At 43.7% G+C, this 22408-nt stretch overlaps 1 protein-coding gene across 1 annotated transcript in view; it reads right to left on the bottom strand.

Annotated features, from left to right (window-relative positions):
* Nucleotides 1–327: 327 nt before the first annotated feature.
* LOC310673408 (uncharacterized protein) overlaps nt 328–22408 on the bottom strand; it is an 81595-nt gene continuing 59514 nt past the window's right edge. The window contains exon 6 of the mRNA XM_083431880.1: nt 328–717. Coding sequence (XP_083288006.1) covers nt 705–717 — 13 coding nt within the window. The 3' untranslated portion in view covers nt 328–704. The remainder of the gene's footprint in view (nt 718–22408) is intronic.

Here is a 22408-nt window from a genome sequence, read left to right as displayed (position 1 = left end):
CCCGGGGAAAGCTGGGGGGGGGGGGACACAAACAACTCCCGACATATTTGCGAAAACGATACTTTTTCCTAAGGGGGGCGGGGCTTGTTTATTTCGCTCCAGAAGAACAACAACTAAACAAAAACGAAATGGCCAGACAGGAACTGATGTTCACAGCATCATCATCTTTAAAGTTAGGGTTCTTAGAGAAATGTTTCATCCTTGAAACCTAGGGTACCATTTTTTAATTTTAATTTTCCTCCTCAAAACCCAGGGTACCATTTTTTTATTTTAGAGAGAGAGAGACAGAAGGACACAGAGTCTTGGGACACCTTAAAGACCAACACATTTATTGTGACATATAAGACATTAAAGCTTATGTCATACCAAATGTGTCTTTAAGATGCCACCGTACTTCTTTTCTGCTGCAACAGACTAACAATGCTGGTCAGAAATCACTGGTAGAAGGTAGTCTTCACTGGGTGCTTTTATACAGAAGTCAGCTGTGCAAAAGCATTTCTTTTCTCTCCCGATTTCTCTCTCTCTAGGTGAGGGTTAGTGGCTGCTGTTAGATCCCAAGACTCTTCCTTCCAGCTTTCTTTCGTTCTTTCATTTGAAAGAGGAAGCCATCTATCGAATTTTATTTTACAAGAAGAGTGAAACAAAAGGAATTCAGTGCAGGGCTTTGGAGAAAGGCTGAGGCATTTATTTTACAGCACTCTGCTTTATAGTTTCGTCCTGAGATATGAAAAAGAGGAGACACAGAGGAGGAAAAAATTACTAATGGACAAGAACTGAACAGCCTGTTTGGAATCTAGAGCTCCCGTCCCTGAATCAACGTGAGCCTGCAAAAGATAACTTTTTAATGCTCCTATAAAAATCTGAAACCCATCACTTGCCAGTAACTCATCCATAATGTGAATGGGGTACCTCAGGGGTATTTGAGATCAAAATGACCAAGTTATCGGACTGCTGTGCATAAGCGTGAATATGCATGAGCTGTTTTATATGGCTGCAGCTGTTTCGCCTGCAGATTTGGGTCTCTTTCCTCCAGCCCCCTTTAGTGCATCCTGTACAGCAGTCAAATAATCTGAGGATTTAGATGTCCCCGAACAGTCATTTACATGATGGATTGTAACGACTCAGTGGCTCCTCTGGTCAAATACCAGCTTTTCCAAACAGAAAGGGCTGCAATCAAATGCACAATTAAACTTTTTTTTTAAAAAAAGATCCCATTGAATTCAATGCATGGATCGTTCAAGCACTATCTCTCTGATTTAATGTTTGATGTATCACAGTATTTTAATATTCTTTTGGAAGCCGCCCAGAGTGGCTGGGGAGACCCAGCCAGATGGGCGGGGTATAAATAATAAATTATTATTATTATTATTATTATTATTTTCAGTGGGGTTTAAAAATGGGCCCAACAGAGCTCAGAAGCAAGTCCCATTGAGTTCAGTGGGCCTTGCTCCCAGGTAAGCAGCTCTAGGATAGTAGCCTAAATATCTTAAACTAAATCCACATACCCTGATCCAGGAAAAGAGAGCCATGTGCAGAAGCAGATATCCACACGTACAGCTGTTGCAAGTATGAATACTACGAGTAATAGTAATGTTGTTGTTTAGTCATTTAGTGGTGTCCGACTCTTTGTGACCCCATGGACCAGAGCACGCCAGGCACTTCTGTCTTCCACTGCTTCCCGCAGTTTGGTCAGATTCATGTTTGTAGCTTCGAGAACACCGTCCAACCATCTCATCCTCTGTTGTCCCCTTCTCCTTGTGCCCTCCATCTTTCCCAACATCAGGGTCTTTTCCAGGGAGTCTTCTCTTCTCATGAGGTGGCCAAAGTATTGGAGTCTCAGCTTCACGATCTGTCCTTCCAGTGAGCACTCAGGGCTGATTTCCTTAAGAATGGATCGGTTTGATCTTCTTGCGGTCCATGGGACTCTCAAGAGTCTCCTCCAGCGCCATAATTCAAAAGCATCAATTCTTCAGCGATCAGCCTTCTTGATGGTCCAGCTTTGAATAAATCATTCATCTGCCGGAATCCTGTATTCAAGGCAATTAGGATGCACCAAATGGACTCTCCACTCTGTGTGTGCGCATGCACGGCTAGAGCCACACTTCCCTGTCCATGCCCACTAGTTGCATGTGACAAGAATTGTACTAGGGTTCGGTGGTAGTTGGAACTCACTGAGATTGGTAGGGCGGAAGGCAGGGTGATCAACATTAAATGGAAGCAGTCAGTGGTAGGCAGAACCAACGCAATTAAGTTTAGCCCCTACCTTCTACCCTGCTGACTTCTACAAGGGGAACATTAAGACTGAGGAGGAAGCTTCCAAGCAGTGTCACCCTCTTGAGCTGGTTGTATGTAGCCAGGCAGGCAGGTGGGGGCTGTCTGAAGGCAGATTGAGGTTGATGGAGCAGTGCCTCATTTGCCCTGATGGACCATAATATGTTCAACAGTAGAACGGACTCACTCAGGAGGTTGTGGATTCTCCTTCATTAGAAGTTTTTAAGCAGAGGTTGGATGGCCATCTGTCATGGATGCTTCAGTTGAGATTCCTTTCATTGCAGGGTTCCCTTCCAATTCTGTGATTCTATGAGACATCAGCTATAGCAGTATCTACTGAAACTCTTAGGGTTCATTGCTGAGAAAAGAGGCTAAGTACTTAATTGTCGTTCATTCCTTTCTAATGCTAAGACTAGCTTTTTTTTGTAATGCGAGGAAGAGCCAGTGTGGTGTAGTGGTTAGACTGCTGCACTAGGACTGGTAGACCAGGGTTCGAATCCCCACTAGGCCATGAAGCTCCCTGGGTGATCTTGGCTCAGCCACTCAGCCTAACCTACCTCACTGGTTTGTTGTGGGAATTAAATGAGGGGGAAGAAATCATGGAAGCCGCCTTGAGCTCCATGGAGAAAATGTGAGATATAAATGCAATGAAATAAATAAAATGTGCTTGGACAGCCTCTGCGTATGTGGTGGGGCTGCCCTTGATGACTGTCCACCTAGAAGCTTTCAGATAGCAACTACTGTTTCGTTCAGTTCTTCATCAGCCAGTTAGTTCAACAAACAATCATGAGTAGAAAGATGTGTAATTTCTTCATTAACCAATCTTTTTTCAAATTGATATACAGTGGTACCTTGGGTTAAGAACTTAATTCGTTCCGGAGGTCCGTTTTTAACCTGAAACTGTTCTTAACCTGAAGCACCACTTTAGCTAATGGGGCCTCCTGCTGCCGCCGCGCTGCCGCTGCACGATTTGTGTTCTTAACCTGAAGCAAAGTTCTTAACCTGAAGCACTATTTCTGGGTTAGTGGAGTCTGTACTTGAAGTGCATGTAACCTGAAGCGTATGTTACCCGAGGTACCACTGTAATATACATGAGAATGAAAAATACTCTGGAAGAGTGCTCATGTGATTATGTAGTTGGATATCAGAATTGGACATTTGCTGATTATACAAAGCTTTACAAAGCCGGGCAAAGTCTGACACCCTGACTTATTCAAGGTCTTTCAGAGACCTCAGTTTGATAGTTTTGATGTTTTGCATTATTCCATAAAGTTTTCTATGCTGTGATTGTTTCTGCCCATTGTGTTGCTTTCGATATTGCTGAGTCATATTTTGCAACACAGGGGTTTGCTTGTTTACGCCTAGAAGCTTTAGCTGGTGCAAAACATAATGAGCCATCTCCAACGGGGGGCTAGATTACCAGGAGCATGTTTGTACCAGTGTTCCAGTTTTTGCACTTGAGACACCCCCATAGTATGTTATGCATAATGCAAGCTGTTTAGGTAAAAAAGAAGAAGCTATGGCCCAAGGAACTGTTGGGGACCTTCTCCAATGGGAGAAATTCAGTGAAATGTTTTCCCCAATTTCCCAGAAGTATTGGCTATGCTTGCCATAGGTTGTGGACTCTGATGGTATATACAGTGGTACCTCGGGTTACATACGCTTCAGGTTACAGACTCTGCTAACCCAGAAATATTACCTCAGGGTAAGAACTTTGCTTCAGGATGAGAACAGAAATCGTGCTCTGGCGGCGCGGCAGCAGCAGGAGGCCCCATTAGCTAAAGTGGTGCTTCAGGTTAAGAACAGTTTCAGGTTAAGAACGGACCTCCGGAACGAATTAAGTTCTTAACCTGAGATATCACTGTACACTTCTCTGTATGTGGATTGAAGATTAAGATCTAATTGCGCTAGTTATATTTCTTTTCTTTTTCTTTCTTTTTCTGTATTTCTTTAAATTATTTCTCTTTAGACTGGTTTGGTTTTTACTGCATTATATGTTGAAAACTTTTAATAAAATTAATGTGGGGGAAAATGTCCTGAACTGCGGATTACTATTAAGTCAGGCTACCTGCTCAACTGAGGGTACAGGTGGTTTGCAAAATATTTGCAGAGACAATTGGAGTCTTTGCAACCCCCCCCCCCCAAATCTGATTAGTCTGGCATTTGACACCTGTATATTATGTTTTCAGGACCTGTTCCTGTGGTTGTAATTTGTTTTAATAATTCTTAATATTTAATTTTAAATTGTTGCAACCTGCCCTGGCATCTGATGGTGAAGGGCATGTAATAAATTGAATGAAATTATGTTTAATTTAATTTATTATTATTAAATTAAGGATGGAGACGTGGGGCTGACACGCCACGTTGCAAATGCACACCACACCATGATTGAGGACTGTCTCACTCCTCATAGCAAAACTGTCTAGCATAACTACCTAGAGTTTGAAGCACTACTTTTTAGCTCATCACAATATTCTCACCTTGAGATCTTGCCCTTCCTAGCAGTGTGAGAGCCAGTGTGGTGTAGTGGTTAAGAGCGGTAGTCATGTAATCTGGGGAACCGGGTTCGCGTCTCCGCTCCTCCACATGCAGCTGCTGGGTGACCTTGGGCCAGTCACACTTCTCTGAAGTCTCTCAGCCCCACTCACCTCACAGAGTGTTTGTTGTGGGGGAGGAAGGGAAAGGAGAATGTTAGCCGCTTTGAGACTCCTTAAAGGGAGTGAAAGGCGGGATATCAAATCCAAACTCTTCTAGCAAAACAAAAAACAAAAAAAAACCCAGTAGCCCAGGTTCAGGTGTTCACATACATCACTCATTGCCTTTGATTGCCCTCACCTGCCCAGGCAAATGATTTTTTGGAATTATCATTTGGTTTTAAAATTTTGTCTTATTGCATTTTTAATACTTATTTGTCGGTTTTGAACTGTATTTATATATTGTGTGAGTTAATTTTATTCATGCTTTTATACACTGTCCTGGGACCTTTTGATGAATGGTAGTTAAGAACTAAATAAGGAAAATTCGATATTGTAAGCAACAATGACAACAATTTATTATTTATATGCTGCTCATCGAACTGGGTTGCCCCAGCTACTCTGGACGGCTCACAGCAAAAAATGGTAAAAGCACAACACATTATTATTATTATTATTATTATTATTATTGGTTTATATACTGCCCTACACCAGGAGGTCTCAGGGAGGTTCACAGAAAATATCACAATATATATAACCAGAATAAAAACAACTTAATAACATCCCCTCCCAAAAAGAGCCACATTTTAAAAGGGTATAGGATGTCAAACAGATCAACCAAAGGCCTGGTTGAAAAGGAACATATTTGCCTGGCACCTAAAGGTTTGTAATGAAGGTGCCAGGCAAACTTCCCCGGGGAGAGCATCCCACAGATGGGGAGCCACTGTAGAGAAGGCCCATTCTCGTGTTGCCACCCTCTGGACCTCTCGTGGAGGAGGCACACAAAAAACCTCCTTGAACAGGGCTGCCTTCAGATGTCTTTTAAAAATCACATAGCTGTTTATTTGTTTGACATCTGCTGGGAGGATGTTCCATGGGGTGGACATAGCTACCAAAAAAGGCCTTCTGTCTGGTTCCCTGTAAGAGGTGAGGCCCTCTCACAATGAGGGAACCACTAGAAGGCCCTTGGAGCTGGATCTTGGGCTGGACAATGGGGATGGGGACGCTCCTTCAGGTATATAATATTGCTATCATCAGCAACAAAACATGTAAATCTGGGTTATGGTTGGCCCAGTTTGCCACTCCTTTGCCACTCCAAGTTGCTAGGCAGGAAGAAATCTGACCAGCGCAATGTCTCTGTTGAGCTGTGATGGAACAGACTGGGCTTACAAAATAGCTTTAAAAGGCATAGGACCCATTAGCGGATAAGACATTCAAAACTGTAGGCTGGTTTTGTAATCCTCTGATCTAGTACCTGTCCCCCACTCCTAATTTAGTGTAGATGTGATTAGCCACTTGTTCACAGTTTCCCCATATAAACACAAGCCAGTGAATCCTTAGCACCTTCATACTGTAGCTTAAGGGATTAGTAAGAGTTCAAAATCATATTAGTTAGAAGTGTGATCTGGCACCAAAACCTGGAGTGCAATTCTACACAGCTGCTTAGGACTAAGTCTCACAAGGCTTAGAGAGGCTTACTTCTGTGTAGACATGTCCAGAATTGCACTACAACCCTACTGATTGTTGCAAGGATAAATTCAAGCTTTAAAAACACTCAGCCAGGTTAGTCCGATAGCTGTGAAAAACCTAAAAAAGGCAAAAAGGTAAATGACCCCTGGACTGTTAAGTCCAGTCAAAGGCGACTATGGGGTGCAGTGCTCATCTCGCTTTCAGACCGAGGGAGCCGGCGTTTGTCCATAGACAGCTTTCCGGGTCAGCATGACTAAACCGCTTCTGGCTCAATGGGACACTGTGATGGAAGCCAGAGTGCAATGATACACTGTTTACCTTCCTGCCGAAGCGGTACCTATTTATCTACTTGCACTGGCATGCTTTCGAATTGCTAGGTTGGCAGGAGCTGGGACAGAGCAATGGGAGCTCACTCCATGACGGGGATTTGAACTTCCAACCTTCCAATCGGCAAGCCCAAGACCACAGTGCTGCCTGCATCCCTGCTGTGAAAAACATACTGCAGCTGGGATGGAGATACCAGTGGCTCCCTGGGTGTTCCTGTGGTCCAACCTCCACTGGCACCAGCCAACCTTACCAATGGTCAGGGATGCTGGCAGCTGTAGTCCAGCAACATCTGCAGCGTCAAAGGCTTCCCATCTCATCTTAGATGAGGGGTGGGATACACGCATCAACTATGTATTTTGGAAAGTGGTTTGCCTGTTTGTTTGTTCTCCCGGTGTCCAGAAACCTTGTGAGATATCATTGCCAAACTCATCAAATGTTTCTGCTGTGGGGCTGGCGATTTTTGTTGATGCTGGGCCACCAACTGCCTCTGTCAACCAAGATGGTGGACCAAAATATCACTTTAGTGTGACTTCTCCTATTTTGGGGCATAGGTTCAGCCACCTCTCAAAATACTGTTGCCACCAGGCACCATTTTGATTCAAGATGGTGGAACAAAACATGACTTTGGCATGATTTTGCCCTTTTTTGGCATACGTTTGGTCACCTTTTGATATATCATTGCCAAACACTGCACACGGTTTCCTGGGGTGTGTGGGACAGTGTTTGTTGATATTTGAATGCAAGGCACCTTTTTGGATCAAGATGGTGGACTACAATGTGACTATCTAATACTATCTATTTAAAAGTAACAATATATATTTGATTTCTGAGCATTACAGGGCCGTGTCAAAAACTCCCTACTAGTAATAAATAAATGAACAATCTTTCTAAGCATTCTGCTTAGGCAATAACTGGCAGCCAGTGGCGTGGCGTGGGGGGTCCAGAGGGGGGGGGGCGGCCGCACCGGCCGCAACATCTGGGGGGTGCGCGCTCGCACTCGCAGCTCTCTGCTCGAGTGCTAAAATCCACAGGTTAGGGGGTGCAAATTACTTGCCTTGCCCCGGGTGCTGACAACCCACACTATGCCACTGCTGGCAGCTGGGCATGATGTATCCATATATCCTGTCCATACTTCATGGATATGAATAAAACAAGGTAATAATGTGGGAAAATGTGAACAAAGTGTTCCTCCTAGAAGATTTTGTAAAAGCGAGCTAGGGTGGGACTTGCAATTGGGTTCTAGATAAGGGACATGAGCCCAGTCACTCATCTGGAAGTGACAATTGTGAACATATTTTTTCCAGTCTCAACAGAATGATTATTCACATTTTAACCTTCCGGTTCTTATACTTTGATCCTAAACTGGATGTTGTGACTCACCTTCCTTCTCTCACACACATAGAAGTGTACCCAACTGTCATTTCCTCCTCAACGACTCTGGGGAAAGTTGAAGTCAGAAAGAAAACGTAGCAATGATTGGATGATTCAGTAGAGGTGAGTGCCCTCAAGGAAATGGCTGGAACAACCCAGAGGACATGTAGATCTGCTATATACAGATCCCCAGATTGGGGCCATTATGTGGAAATCAAATCCATTTGATTTGATTGAATGCATGTCTAGGTGGAAGGCTTCACTCATTTTTCTCTCATGTCCTGCTCATCAGCTAAAGAAGAGATGGAGAACCAGTAGCCCTCCAGAGGTTGCTGGATTCTAATTCCCACCAGCCCCAGTCAGCATAGCCAGTGGTTAGGGATGACGAGAGGACCACAGAAATATGTAGAGGACCACGGATTCCCCACTTGAGTATTAAAGGCATAAGAGCAGTCTGCAGGCTGTCTTCCACTCAGGCCACTTACAAGGCAGCAGGAGAACAATGTCTGGCGCCTTAAATCAAAATTCCAAGGGCGACATCCAACCTTAGTCTTTGAAATCTTAGTTGGATGTCAGCCCTGATGCATCTTGTCAGATGCAGCAGAATTGTCAGATATTTGTTATGGTGAAGGACTGCACAGACCCAACACCCACCCACACTCACACCCACCCACACTTGCTTCATTTAGCAAAGGCTAGCATTTCAATTTTTTTTGATTATTTATTTATTTATTTATTTATTTATTTATTTATTTATTTATTATGTTGCAATACATATATGAATTTTTTACATAATGATACATATACATTATATTCGTAAATTCACATTTTCACATTTCATTATGTACCAACGTTTATCCATTTCTTATTTCTTGCCCTGTGTCTTCCCTCCACCCGTGCGTGACTTCCTTGTTATTATTTTGTAACTTCATTATTGAGATTGTATTTTTGTATCTTAATAATTAAACATTCAATCTTATATATCTCCTTAGCTTAACTTAACTTTGTGAAATCAGTCTATACATACCAATAAATTCTTGTTGGAGCATCTTTTGGTCATGTATTCTTCTACACATTTCCATTCCTGTTTGAGATTTTGATTAGATTGCATTCTAATTGTTGCCGTCATTTTTGCTAATGCAATCATTTCAAAAAAAATATGTTGCCAACCTTTCAATGTTGGTACTTCTTCTGATTTCCATTTTTTTTTGCAATCAATAACCTTGCAGCGGTTGTTGCATCTAAAAAGATTCTCTTCATGTCTTTGGGGATGTCATTTGTTATAATTCCTAAAAGGAATGTTTCCGGCTTCTGCAAAGGCTAGCATTTCAGTACAACCTGTGACTGCATATTTTGCAAAGTACTTGAAAGATATCTATATCTTCCTCTTCTTTCCTTTTGTCATATAAACTACCAGCCTTGAGTCAATGTCCTAACCCTCAGACCGACAGATCCCCAGGATGCCAGCAATGGAAGCCAGCTACAATGCAGCATGAAAGGTTAAGGAGGTTTCACTTCCGGGTCAAGAGCTCAAAGTGATACACGTCAAACGAACGACAATTATTGGGTTCACTTACTAAACACACCTTAGACTTCCTGTTTTTGCAAGACACTAAAGATAGACTTCTTTTGAAGTTGTAAAAATAAATGCACATTGACACAATCACAGATATAATGCTAAGACTCCAGCTGAAACCTGGAAAAGCATAGAGGAAGTCATCTCTTAATATACTTGGAGTAGTGCATATAAAGGTCATCCAACAGAGGTTGCCTCTGCCTCCTGACCTTCGGCGATCAGAGATACCAAATGTGATGCAATGCCCAAGTCTTTTGGGGGAAGTTAAGCAACTGGCAGAACATTTAATCTCCAAGCAAGAATTACCCGCTCTTCGCAGTTCAAGGTCAGACTCTCGAGGTTACTTTAAGATACACGTCGTGTACAGACTTGTACTTGAATAAGAGTTTTCTTGAAGGATGGAGAATGTTAAAAAAGAAAAAGAAAAAGTGCCACAACAGCAAGAATCTTGAAGAAAATGCGCCACCTGCTGGTTACAAAACCAGACTTGTTTCAATTACGCTACACTCGAAGTAGAGGAATTTCATTTTAATGACTTGAACCATTCAGTTAGCAGTTCAAAATGAGAACAGATATATATATATATATATATATATATATATATATATATATATTTCAGATCATTGCCCCATTAATTCCAGCCTGCGGAGGGAAGACTTGTCTTGCTACTAGCTTTGCACTGTGTCTTCCCTCGCCTATTTGTTTTGCAACAAGGGAAGACACAGCAAGGGAAGACACAGCGCAAAGCTAGTTAGGCTCAAGTAACATTCTTTGTGTCGAGTTATATTTGATATATATTTCAACCACAGCCTGTATTTCCCCCTTAGTTTTTAAGGGGGAAATCACATTTCTGGTTAATTTTTGCTTGTGCTGTAGGTTTATTTCTGAAAAAGTATGCAAAGCACATATACCCTTTCTAACTCTTGGGCCTGCCAATCAGAAGGTTGGCGGTTTGAGTCCGTGTGACGGGGTGAGCTCCCATTGCTCTGTCCCAGCTTCTGCCAATCTAGAAGTTCGAAAACATGCCAGTGCAAGTAGATAAACAGGTACCACTGTGGCGGGAAGCTAAACGGTGTTTCTGTGTGCTCTGGTTTCCATCATGGTGTTCCATTGCACCAGAAGTGGTTTAGTCATGCTGGCCACATGACCTGGAAAACTGACTGTGGACAGACACCAGCTCCCTCATCCTGAAAGAGAGATGAGCGCCACAACCCCATAGTCACCTTTGACTGGACTTAGCCATCTAGGGGTCCTTTACCTTTTACCTTTGTAATTCAATTGAGATGCGTACATTAGTGAAAAACATATAATGCATTCTTATTGAGAGGAAATTGCTTACAAAAATGTGTACATCAGGCAAAGTGGCATATAAAATATGTATCTTAGGATAAATTGACATTTAAAAAGTTGACAAACTTTCATAAGGAGTTAAAACGAAAATTGCAAAGTGATGCAGAAAAGTGGAGAAGGCAAGAAACCAAGAGAAACGGATATTGACAGATTTATCCATCTCTAGTGCACAGCTGAAATAGACATGATTTGATCTGTCTCCAGACCTGTTGTTGAAAGACTGAAATTTATAGACTCAAGCTTATGGTACACACTGGTGTCCCTATAACTTCCAACCAGTGCTGCAGTTTTGACTCTTTCTGAAGGCCAATTTCCAACAACTATTTTGCCCAGGCTGTATCGATCACACCACAATTCATATAGGTTGCACCCAGAGACAATCTGTTCATTGACCATGCAACCTGATTTGCTAGCACAAAGTTTTCAGGGTGATTAGATGACGTTGGTTGTTTATTGAACATTCGTTCTTCTTTGTGGCATGCAGACTATATACAACATCACACAAAGCAATCATCAATCACACCACACTTTCCAGTGCATTTTCCAGCCGCTTTTCTTATTGTAATACTTTTTTTTTGGGGGGGGAAGAGAAGCTGGTTTGTTGTGTACCAAATCCACTTAAGTTTCACAAGCTGGGTATGCCGGTCAGCAACTCAATCCCACCTGCAAAATAGCGGCATTCTGGAAGCAACCTTACCACTGAATGATCACATCTGCCAAAGACTGTAGCAGAAAAAAGAATTATTAATAGAACTGCAGTCTGCATTGATAATTGTAAAACTGTCCATGAATCACAATGGTCTCATAAAGCCATGGTATGTGTCTTGGAGCAATTCCATATGACCAGATTATTTGGCCCTGCTCATCTAGTGACAACAGTACGCTCATGAGACAAAGGAAAGACTGACAGTTCAGAATGTTTCTGAACTTCCTGAATGTCATGTGTTTGCAAGAGATACCTATCAGGAGCTAGAAATAGTTATCTAGCTCACTGTGAATATGAACACACGGGCCATCATTTATTTTTAGATGTTTTGTAGGGTGCAATGCTTCTATGTTGAAAATTGTATTGCACTGAGGAGAAAGGCATCAATTCATCTTTTTAACTTGACACACACTCACAAAGGCTCTGGTTGGACAATTTGAAATGTCACTGAATATTTCCATTGGGCAAGTCTCTATCCCTGAGTCTAAACTGCCTTACAATGTTGTAGTGAGGATGAAACCAATGTCTGTTGTATTGGAGATACCTAGGCGAAAGACATCTTGAGGCAGGTATTGGATACACATCACTTGGGAAGACAGGCGAACTAAGCAAAGATCACCAGTGTCAAAGCAATGTTTCTTCAACATCAACATCTTGGACTTGTCATGTTGTGCGGATGCCTGATTATTGTCTTCCAAAGCAACTACTCTATTCCGAACTTAAAAATGGAAAGCGTAATGCTGGTGGTCAACAAAAGAGGTTTTAAGACTGTCTCAATGTAAATCTAAAAAAAATGTAGTACAGTGGTACCTCGGGTTAAGTACTTAATTCGTTCCGGAGGTCCGTTCTTAACCTGAAACTGTTCTTAACCTGAAGCACCACTTTAGCTAATGGGGCCTCCTGCTGCCCTTGCGCCGCCGGAGCACGATTTCTGTTCTCATCCTGAAGCAAAGTTCTTAACCCGAGGTACTATTTCTGGGTTAGTGGAGTCTGTAACCTGAAGCGTCTGTAACCTGAAGCGTATGTAACCCGAGGTACCACTGTATAAGCACCGACAACTGAGAAACACTGGCCTGCGAATGCTCCAATTGGAGAACAGCTTTTACCAAAGGTGACATGGAGTTTGATGATGCTCAAACTCAGGAACATGCGAAGAGGAAGACACGTTTGGCAAACCCTCACCATGATCAACTCCTGCCCAGAAACTTAAGTCCTCACTGTGGAAGGACGTGTGGATCCAGAATTGGCCTCCACAGTCACTTACAGACACTGTTAAAACTGTGTTTATGGAAGACAATCTTACTTGGCTACAAGTGATCACCAAAGAAGAAGAAAGAAAAAGGTGTATGTGAAGTAGTGGGAGCCTGCAACAAAATACTGCAGTATATACTTAGCTTTACAAGGGTATCCCACTACTTCACACACACCTTTGTCTTTCTTCTTCTTTGGTGATCAGGTCTTACACTGGTGCTAGATGCTTTTGCTCTTGGTTCAGCCATCTGAACCCTGACTAAGGTGCTAAACTGGCACATTTCATTTATGAATTTATTTATTAAAATTGTATAACACCCTATACCTGTAGATCTCAGGGCAGTTCACAACATAAAATCACAACATTTATATCTGCAGCTTTGCCTGGCTGTAGGGCATAGGTCAGCATAGCCCGGCTGTGCCTACCTCACAGGGTTGTGGTGAGGATTAAATGATGATTGAGTCGCTATAAATGCCATAAAAAAATAAACGAGCAAATGAGCAACTTGAGTCAGAGATCCGCTGGCTCCTTACTTGCTCATCCTAGCAGATCTTGGGTTTGCAATGTTCCCTTTGATTGACTTTATTGAGCTGCCTACACTCAAAAACGCCTGTTATGTACTGAGTTGAATAGGATCCAAAATGCAGCAGTCTGATTGGTCCTAGAACAATAGGATTCAGAATGCAGCAGTCTGATTGGTCCTAGAACAATAGGATCCAAAATGCAGCAGTCTGATTGGTCCTAAAACAATAGGATTCAGAATGCAGCAGCCTGATTGGTCCTAGAACAATAGGATCCAAAATGCAGCAGTCTGATTGGTCCTAGAACAATAGGATCCAAAATGCAGCAGTCTGATTGGTCCTAGAACAATAGGATCCAAAATGCAGCAGCCCGATTGGTCCTAGAACAATGCAGCAGTATGATTGGTCTGCAGGAGCCACCCAATCCAGCTCCAGGTGGAAGTGAATCCACAACCTGATTGGCCTACAGGAGAATTCCGGAATTAGCCAATCACGTGCAGCCCATTGTGTAAATAATGTATATAAAGCAGATACTTTGGGGGGACTTTCATTCCTCCTAACCACTATGAGCTGAATAAAGAGCATGAAATCCACTCTCGACTCTGAGTATATTTCAACGCCCTTGAGGGACAAAGCAGGAGCAGCTTCCTATCGCTGCCCCTAATTCACCTTCCCAGCCAGCAGAGATTCAGCTGGAAGGATGGCCCCCTGTCACAAATTCCAGTCCAGCCGATGGGGAAAACTGGATGCAAAAGCTGCTGGCGGCCTCAGCTTGGAGCTTTTCGGAAGTGCTGCATCCAACAACTCGAGCTCTGAAAAGTTCCGAGCATTCCAGAACACGGCCTCTCTCTCCCCCCCCCCCGCAACGTTTGGAACTGCGACGACGGGTTCATTGTGGTTGGACGCCACTGGTGACGCGTGGAAGCGCATAGAATTCTGTTCATGAGCTGGCAACCGCAGAGTTCGCACACGGCCTCGCGCCTCTGGCACTCATTTAGTCATGCAGGTAAACATGCAAAGGGAGGAATTAAATTCCGCCCGGGGAACACAATCCTTAGAACAGCACCGTGCGGCTCGCAAAACAATGCAATCACTGGAGACCTCTCCAGCGTGCGCAGCTTTATTTATTTAAGCAATTTTTAGTACCGGCCGAGCCTTCCCAAAACAGCTTGTCACTGCACATCACAGAGGGGGGCCTGCTTGGTGGGATGCGAGCCCCAGCTGCTGCGAGTCCTGAAGTTTACCCCCTCCCCACCCACTCCACCTTGCCCCTTTCTTGCCTTCCTTTGCCAGGCCGTGCCTGGCTTGTGTTTGCCTTGGAAAGGCAATCAAACAGAGGGACCGACGAAGACGGCGCTGATAATTCCTCAGCCTCGCTTTTGCTGAAATGGAGACGGAGACCACAAGAATCTCTTCGCCGGGGCTTCTGGACAGGTCACATTACCATTTGGGATCGCGAAGCATCTTTCAGAGCTTCTCTAATGTCCGTGCCGGGTAGGAGAGCCAAAGCGCTAACCACAAAGCCACTTGCACCTGGGTCCTGCTGGGAAGCACAAGAAGGTCCAGCTATTTTGAACAGAGGCTTTATTTTGAATAGGTTTTCCTCCCCCGTTTCCAAAGGCCGGCGATTAGAAAATATTTGCTTGCTGTTCCATACGGCTGACTCCCTTTTCCATCTGCTGGCCCAATCTTCATCCCGTGAGTGCGATCCCATTGATACGGAACATTTGAAAGTCCCAGGTCACATATTTTAAAGCACATGGCTTCCTCTAAAGCAGGCATCCCCAAACTCGGCCCTCCAGATGTGAGAGCCAGTGTGGTGTAGTGGTTAAGAGCGATAGATTTGTAATCTGGTGAACCAGGTTCGCTTCACCGCTCCTCCACATGCAGCTGCTGGGTGACCTTGGGCCAGTCACACTTCTCTGAAGTCTCAAAGCCCCACTCACCTCACAGAGTGTTTGTTGTGGGGGAGGAAGGGAAAGGAGATTGTTCTGAATCACAGCTGAGCTCATTGTTCTTAAGCATACTGATATATTTTTCTTACCATATATATATATGCCATGATTTTTGGGGGGCCAGCTGCAATCCTTACCTGGGAATAGTGATGTATGGATGTGAGAGCTGGACCATAAAGAAGGCTGATCACTGAAGAATTGATGCTTTTGAATTATGGTGCTGGAGGAGACTCTTGAGAGTCCCATGGACTGCAAGAAGATCAAACCTATCCATTCTGAAGAAAATCAGCCCTGAGTGCTCACTGGAAGGACAGATCCTGAAGCTGAGACTCCAATACTCTGGCCACCTCATGAGAAGAGGGGAGTCCCTGGAAAAGACCCTGATGTTGGGAAAGATGGAGGGCACAAGGAGAAGGGGACGACAGAGGAAGAGATGGTTGGACAGTGTTCTCGAAGCTACCAGCATGAGTTTGACCAAACTGTGGGAGGCAGTGGAAGACAGGAGTGCCTGGTGTGCTCTAGTCCATGGGGTCATGAAGTGTTGGACATGACTAAATGACTAAACAACAACAACAACAAAATTGTTCTATCCCATTATTTATATTACTTTAGTAATGGCTTGTCAATCCATTAAAATAGTTTTAATCTGGTATCAGTCCCATTTAATCTCTTCCTCCCCTTTCCTTCAGAAGTCTTTGCAGCTTAAAAATCCTACCAACAGCTGTTCCTGATCAAAAATAGTGAGCGGCCACTCTCGATAGATGGATACTAAGGTTTGATGCTGTGAACATTTGAAGCACACCTTGCAAATAATCCTGGAAATTACAGTTTGTTAAGGCATCTGGGAATTGTTGCTCTGTAGACTATAATTCCCATGATTCTTTGGGGAGAAGTCATGAGCTTTGAATGCATGATGCGAATGTAGCCGAAGTCCCAGTCCCAGTCCGGGAATACAAACTCTTCCACGTTCAACGTGCCCTCACCCTGTTGAGGTCATCCCCAGTCAAATCCTCCCAGCCTTTTCCTACAGGTCTGGTGGAGAAACTGATCACCTTCTTCACCAGACTGTCTTGCGTTGTTTTCGAACAACGAATGCATACTACCAGAAACTCACTCAGACAGGTCTGAGTTGGTCCAAAGCAAACAAATGAAGCAAACGGCTATGTCATAGGAGGGATTTTGTTTTATTTTTGAAATCATTTCATCTGCTCGCCTTTCATGTTCGCTAGGAAGAGGGTAATTGCTGGCCACTTAGCATGGTTTCCTCATGAAGGAAAGCAAAAAGTGGTACAGTTGCCCACCTTCTACTCTCAGTGCACCCTCAGTAGCCAATGTGGTGCTTTTCAGATGTTCTCGTTGGATCATAGAGTTGGAAGGAACCTTGAAGATCATCTATTCATGCAATGCAAGAATAGCAAGCTGTCCCTTACGGGGATCAAACCTGCAACCTTGGTGTTATCAGCACCACACTCTAACCTACTGAGCTATCCAGCAGTGTTGTGATACAGCAAGTCCCATCAGCTCCAGCCAACATGATCCATCACCATGGATAGTGGGAGCTCTGGTCCACAACATCTGGATGGCTTCCATGTTGAATATCATGGCTTTATATTATTAGATTGTAAGAGGTGGCCTGAATTTATGAAAGTGTCATGTACAGTGTTACAGATGCTTCAGGTTACAGACGCTTCAGGTTACAGACTCCGCTAACCCATAAATAGTACCTCGGGTTAAGAACTTTGCTTCAGGATGAGAGCAGAAACCGGACTCCGGTGGCGCGGCAGCAGTGGGAGGCCCCATTAGCTAAAGTGGTGCTTCAGGTTAAGAACAGTTTCAGGTTAAGAACGGACCTCCGGAATGAATTAAGTTATTAACCAGAGGTACCACTGTACTAGTATTTTCTTTTAGAGTTGTCAAGCATCATTCAATGTTGTAGAGAAAGATCAGGCACACGTGAACAAATGTTGCAGTTACCTGGGCAGAAGGCCCTTCCAACTTCCTAGGCGGCATTCGCTGTGAGGGAATCCTCTTCACAGTAGATCCCCAGCTCCTCTGAGGTCCATGAATGTGTGAGTGATGCCATGCCCTGGGTTCCTTACTGAGGAAGGATGGGCTACAATATTCACACCACATGCACAAGATTAATTGAAAGCTTGGAGCAGAAATGTAGTGGCGAATTCTCTCCAGGCTCTCTGTATTAGGTGTGTGGAACCTTCTACAGACGGTGCTGAACTCCAGTTCACATCAGCCCTAACCAGTTTGGCCAATGGATGGAAATGATGGGAGCTCGAGTCCTCAACATCTGGAGGGCCAAAGGTTCTCCACCCCTGATCTATGTGGTCCCTGGGCATGTACAAACTGCATGCTCACAGAATCATACAAGCAGCTGGGAATCATGCTTTCTATACTGTTCCCATCAGCACGTACAGGCACACAGTCTGCACATGCCTAGGGGCTATACAGATGATCAAGCAAATGTGAGTAGGTCAAGGTGGGGTTTCTCACTCCCCTCTAACATGCGCATCACACAAGTAAAACTTCTGTTAATTCCGTTAGCCACAATTCCACCGCTAAACCTCCTCCTCTGAAAGAAAAAAAATCACCGATAAACATCCTAGCAGCCTTTAATGACTCATCACCAAAGTTTTTCTCTTGGCAGGAATGCATACAATCATTAATTCAGCATAAAAACAAGGCTAATCAGTGCAATGACAGTATTTATGTGCTGGATTCATTCTTTGAACAGAGGAAAAAAAGAATAACTTTATCCTGCTTCCCTCACCATTGGAGAGGAGTACCTAATTACGTTGCTTTTCCTCATCAGATTGTTCCGTGAGGAAAAAATCCACAATGCCAGGGCAAAATTAATCTTTCTGCCCCTGCAGGACCTCTTCTAGGGGAGAAAGTAACTCTTACTTCACTAACTCTATTATTCTGGAGTTGTCAGAGATGCCCAGAATACTCCTATATTAACTATCAGCATTAGATTTGTACCCTTCACTTCCACCAACTAGCTTAGAACAACATTCTAGCTTACCTAGATCCCCATAGCCACATCATAATTTCCATTTCTTTAGTACTCTTTTATCTGAGAACTATGGGCATTGTCGTTCCCCAGTGCCTGGATCCCTTGAATTTATCTTTTGAGGTATGTCAGCGGATCTTGCTTTTTTTGGTCCATTAAAACACAAAGGGATTGACCCCAATCCAAAGATCCTCATGCACAGTGCTCAGTGCACACATGCTGCTACGTATGATGTTCAGCACATAGGTGCCCACCTAGTAAGGGCCACACAGACCCCCTGTTTGGGAAAGTGGCAGGAATCAGGCTTGGATCGCATGCCTCCAAATAGGTAACTGGTGTTGTCATAGTTGACTATGCCAAACATTTGTTGGGAAAGGGTGTGGAACTTGTGGTTCTCCCATAGTCACTGGACTTAAATTCCTATAATCCCTTGTGGCCATTGGCCATGGTAGCTGGAGGTGATGGGAATTAAGAACCCCTGGCCTGAAAGTAGAGATGAGACCAAACCCCATAGCTGAATTCGACTGGACTTAACCATCCAGGGGTCCTTTACCTTTTACCTCAGGCAAACTCAGCCCTCCAGATGTTTTGGGACTACAACTCCCATCATCCCTAGCTAACGGGACCAGTGATCAGGAATGATGGGAACTGTAGTCCCAAAACAGGGCTGAGTTTGGCCATGCCTGTTTTACCTTTTACACAATGATTGAGCTATACAAATCAACAAGTGTACACACAAACCCTTGCAGATGTGTAGAGACATCATGTGCCTGTGCTCAGTGTAATGTGTAAACAAGCTTATAGTTCATTCTACCACTGAAGGTCTCTGTCGGATCAGAACCTACCTCATTCTGAGACATATGTAAACCAGGCCTTTGCTGTGAGACATTGAGGGTTGAGTAACAATGTACATGTATGTGAGAACTGCCCCCCTTGGATACCTCCTCATACACATGATCTTACAAAATGTTGCACTGGGCCCATTGTGGGAGAGCCAACGCAGCAGCCTGCACAATTTTCATTGGGCCCTGTGAATCAGTTTCAGAAGCATCTGCAATCCCTTCTTTTGTGTATACGATTGTGGGCTCTGGATACACTGGAGCAGTGAATACGATTCCATCAATTACAACCACTTGGACACATCTTAAATCTGACAGCACAAACCACTTTTGTGGCCCTGTCAGCTCATGGCAAAGTTTTCAACAGTGTCTTAAGCCTCAAGCAACAGGTGAGAGATGGCAGCATTGCTTTTGACAGGGAAGTTGCCATCCCACGAAACAGTTAAACCCAGGGAGAAGTCAAAAATGGGAGAAAAATGTACCGTAATCCCAGCTTGATGCAATTACTTTGACATGAATTTAAAATAAAATTAAAGTTAACAGTTTAAACTGATGTTTGAGGGTTTTAAAAAGATTTAGTTTCCCTTGGAAGCCCGGCGTTATTTGATCCAGTATAATCTCAGTGTGCGCTGCTCATAACTTCTCTTCCCCAGTGCCGTAAGCACTAGATTACGCCCATCGGGCTAAGTTACAAACGTCTAAAAAATCATAAAATTATTCAACCTAGATTAAAGCATTCAGAGAATATGGTGTTATTTTAGTCTCCTGCCATATCCTACATTCACTATAAAATGGCTGTGTTGGCATTTGGAGAAAATGTCATAAAGCAAGTATGTAAGGAGGTGTTTTTGGTTTGTTTCAGGGCAAAGCGAGCCAAGTTAACATGGCAACCAAAATGTGTAACAGAAACACTTAAATGTTTTTTTCATAAACTGGAAGCCTTGTAAGTCCATGAGTACATGTTGGCTTCTGGGCAGAGAGTTAAGTGGAGATTATGTGTGCGTGCTCTGCTACTTCATCCCACGTTATATGTATAAAAAATTAACTCTCTGGAGTGGGAAGGAACGTATTTTGGAGGCTGCATTCAAGGAGGCTTACTCACGTTGCATAGCAACCCATTCCCTCTTGTGTCATGTGTTGATTTCGGCATTTGTCATGAACTGCACTCAGGGAGAAGCCAACTAGATAAAGGAACTCCTCTGATCTCATTGGTGACGCTGTAGAGCAGTGATGGCCAAACCTCAGGCTGGGTGGAGGGCTGATCTGACCCTCACAATGAATTGAGCAGCCCAGTCCCATCTCATGGGCACTCAGTCATAGGTCGGTTATATTCTGTTTTGTTCAATTTTTTTTTAATGCACAGAGAAGCCCACATTTAAATTGCACATACCCCTTTTGTGTGAAATGTACTTATTTATTTCCCTGTGAAATGTGCATTTTGTATGCACTTTAAAAATGAAATACGTACTTTGGCACGCAATTTTGGGGCGCTGAAAAGGCAGTGCAAAATCCAGGTAAATGCAAAATCCAAAATCCAATCTAGACACGTTCAGCAGAATTGGAATCGGTTGGTTTGCTGCAAAAGGGGAACTGAACAAATTTCTTCCACATCCCTATACAACCCCTTACCCCAATTTTGTTCCCCACAAGACAACCACCCCTGTTTTAGTGCTAGTGACAAAACCAAACCTTAGGACTGGGGTGGAGAAGGATGCAAATTGCCCCTTTCCTAGTAACCAGATCGACCAAATCAACTCAAATATTTAATAAACAAGAAATTGGAATAGTGAGGTAGGAGAGCTGGGGAAAAAATCACTGCTGGCAACCAATGCACCCCTTTGGGTTCAGATAATACATGGCTAAAAGGTAAAGGTAAAGCGACCCCTGACCATTAGGCCCAGTCGTGACTGACTCTGGGGTTGCGGCGCTCATCTCGCTTTATTGGCCGAGGGAGCCGGCGTACAGCTTCCAGGTCATGTGGCCAGCATGACAGCCGCTTCTGGCGAACCAGAGCAGCGCAAGGAAACGCCGTTTACCTTCCTGCCGGAGCGGTACCTATTTATCTACTTGCACTTTGACGTGCTTTCAAACTACTAGGTTGGCAGGAGCAGGGACCAAGAAACGGCAGCTCACCCCGTCACGCGGATTCAAACCGCCGACCTTCTGCTTGGCAAGTGCTAGGCTCTGTGGTTTAACCTACAGTGCCACCTGCGTCCCTATAATACATGGCTAGACAAGTCTAAAAAGCCTGGGACACAAATTTTCATGGCCATCTAGGACTACGGTGGCTCATTTACCAGAAGTAATATATTTCGTGTCAACCCTGGAAGTGTATACTTGATTTTGACCAAACTAAGCCTGAGCTCTCTCAAAAACTTGGTGAAATAGCAGCCTAACAAGCAATAAGGGGTCTCAGCTATCCTGCCTCATGTTGAAATTACCTATGCACACACAGACAGAATTCATCTGCATGTTTTCTCCATTCACTGCAATGAAAGGGCCACTTCTGTATTTTCACTGCATTGAGCTCTTGAAGTGAAGGGGGATTGCCACTGGAAGAGAGGAATCACACGTTTGCAGAGGAAGTCATGCACTAAGAAGAGGAAGGGCCATAGCTAAGTGGTAGAGCACATTTTGCATGCAGAAGGTATCGGAAAATTGAAACATAACTATGCACGTGTGCTAGTGCATGAAGCGGTTAAGTCCACAGAGTTGTTTTGCTAGACTCAGATCACACTCTCTCACTTCTGGTGAGGGAGGAAGTGAAGCTACTTCTCTTTTCTTTCCTCCATCCCTCTTTGCACCATGTAATCAACAAGGAAGGCTATGCATGTTTGAAACAATCTTTCTTTATTTTGTACCCAAGAGTATTCTATGTGTGTTCTTGCTGCTGCATGGAATAACACATGACTCAGACCTTTAGCTTTTTGTAAGTAAAGCATTTTAAACTTACTCAACAGTGTGTGTGCTATATTCATTGCCAGAGGTGTACTGCTGTTTAACTTTGTAACTGGGGGCTCTCTCCTGCTGAAGAGCCGAATGTTTGGATCCC

Source organism: Podarcis tiliguerta (genome assembly GCF_965153285.1).
Source record: "Podarcis tiliguerta genome assembly, chromosome: 3".
Lineage (NCBI taxonomy): Eukaryota > Metazoa > Chordata > Lepidosauria > Squamata > Lacertidae > Podarcis > Podarcis tiliguerta.
The sequence above is the reverse complement of the archived record's forward strand: the minus strand, read 5'-3'. Positions and strand labels throughout refer to the sequence as shown.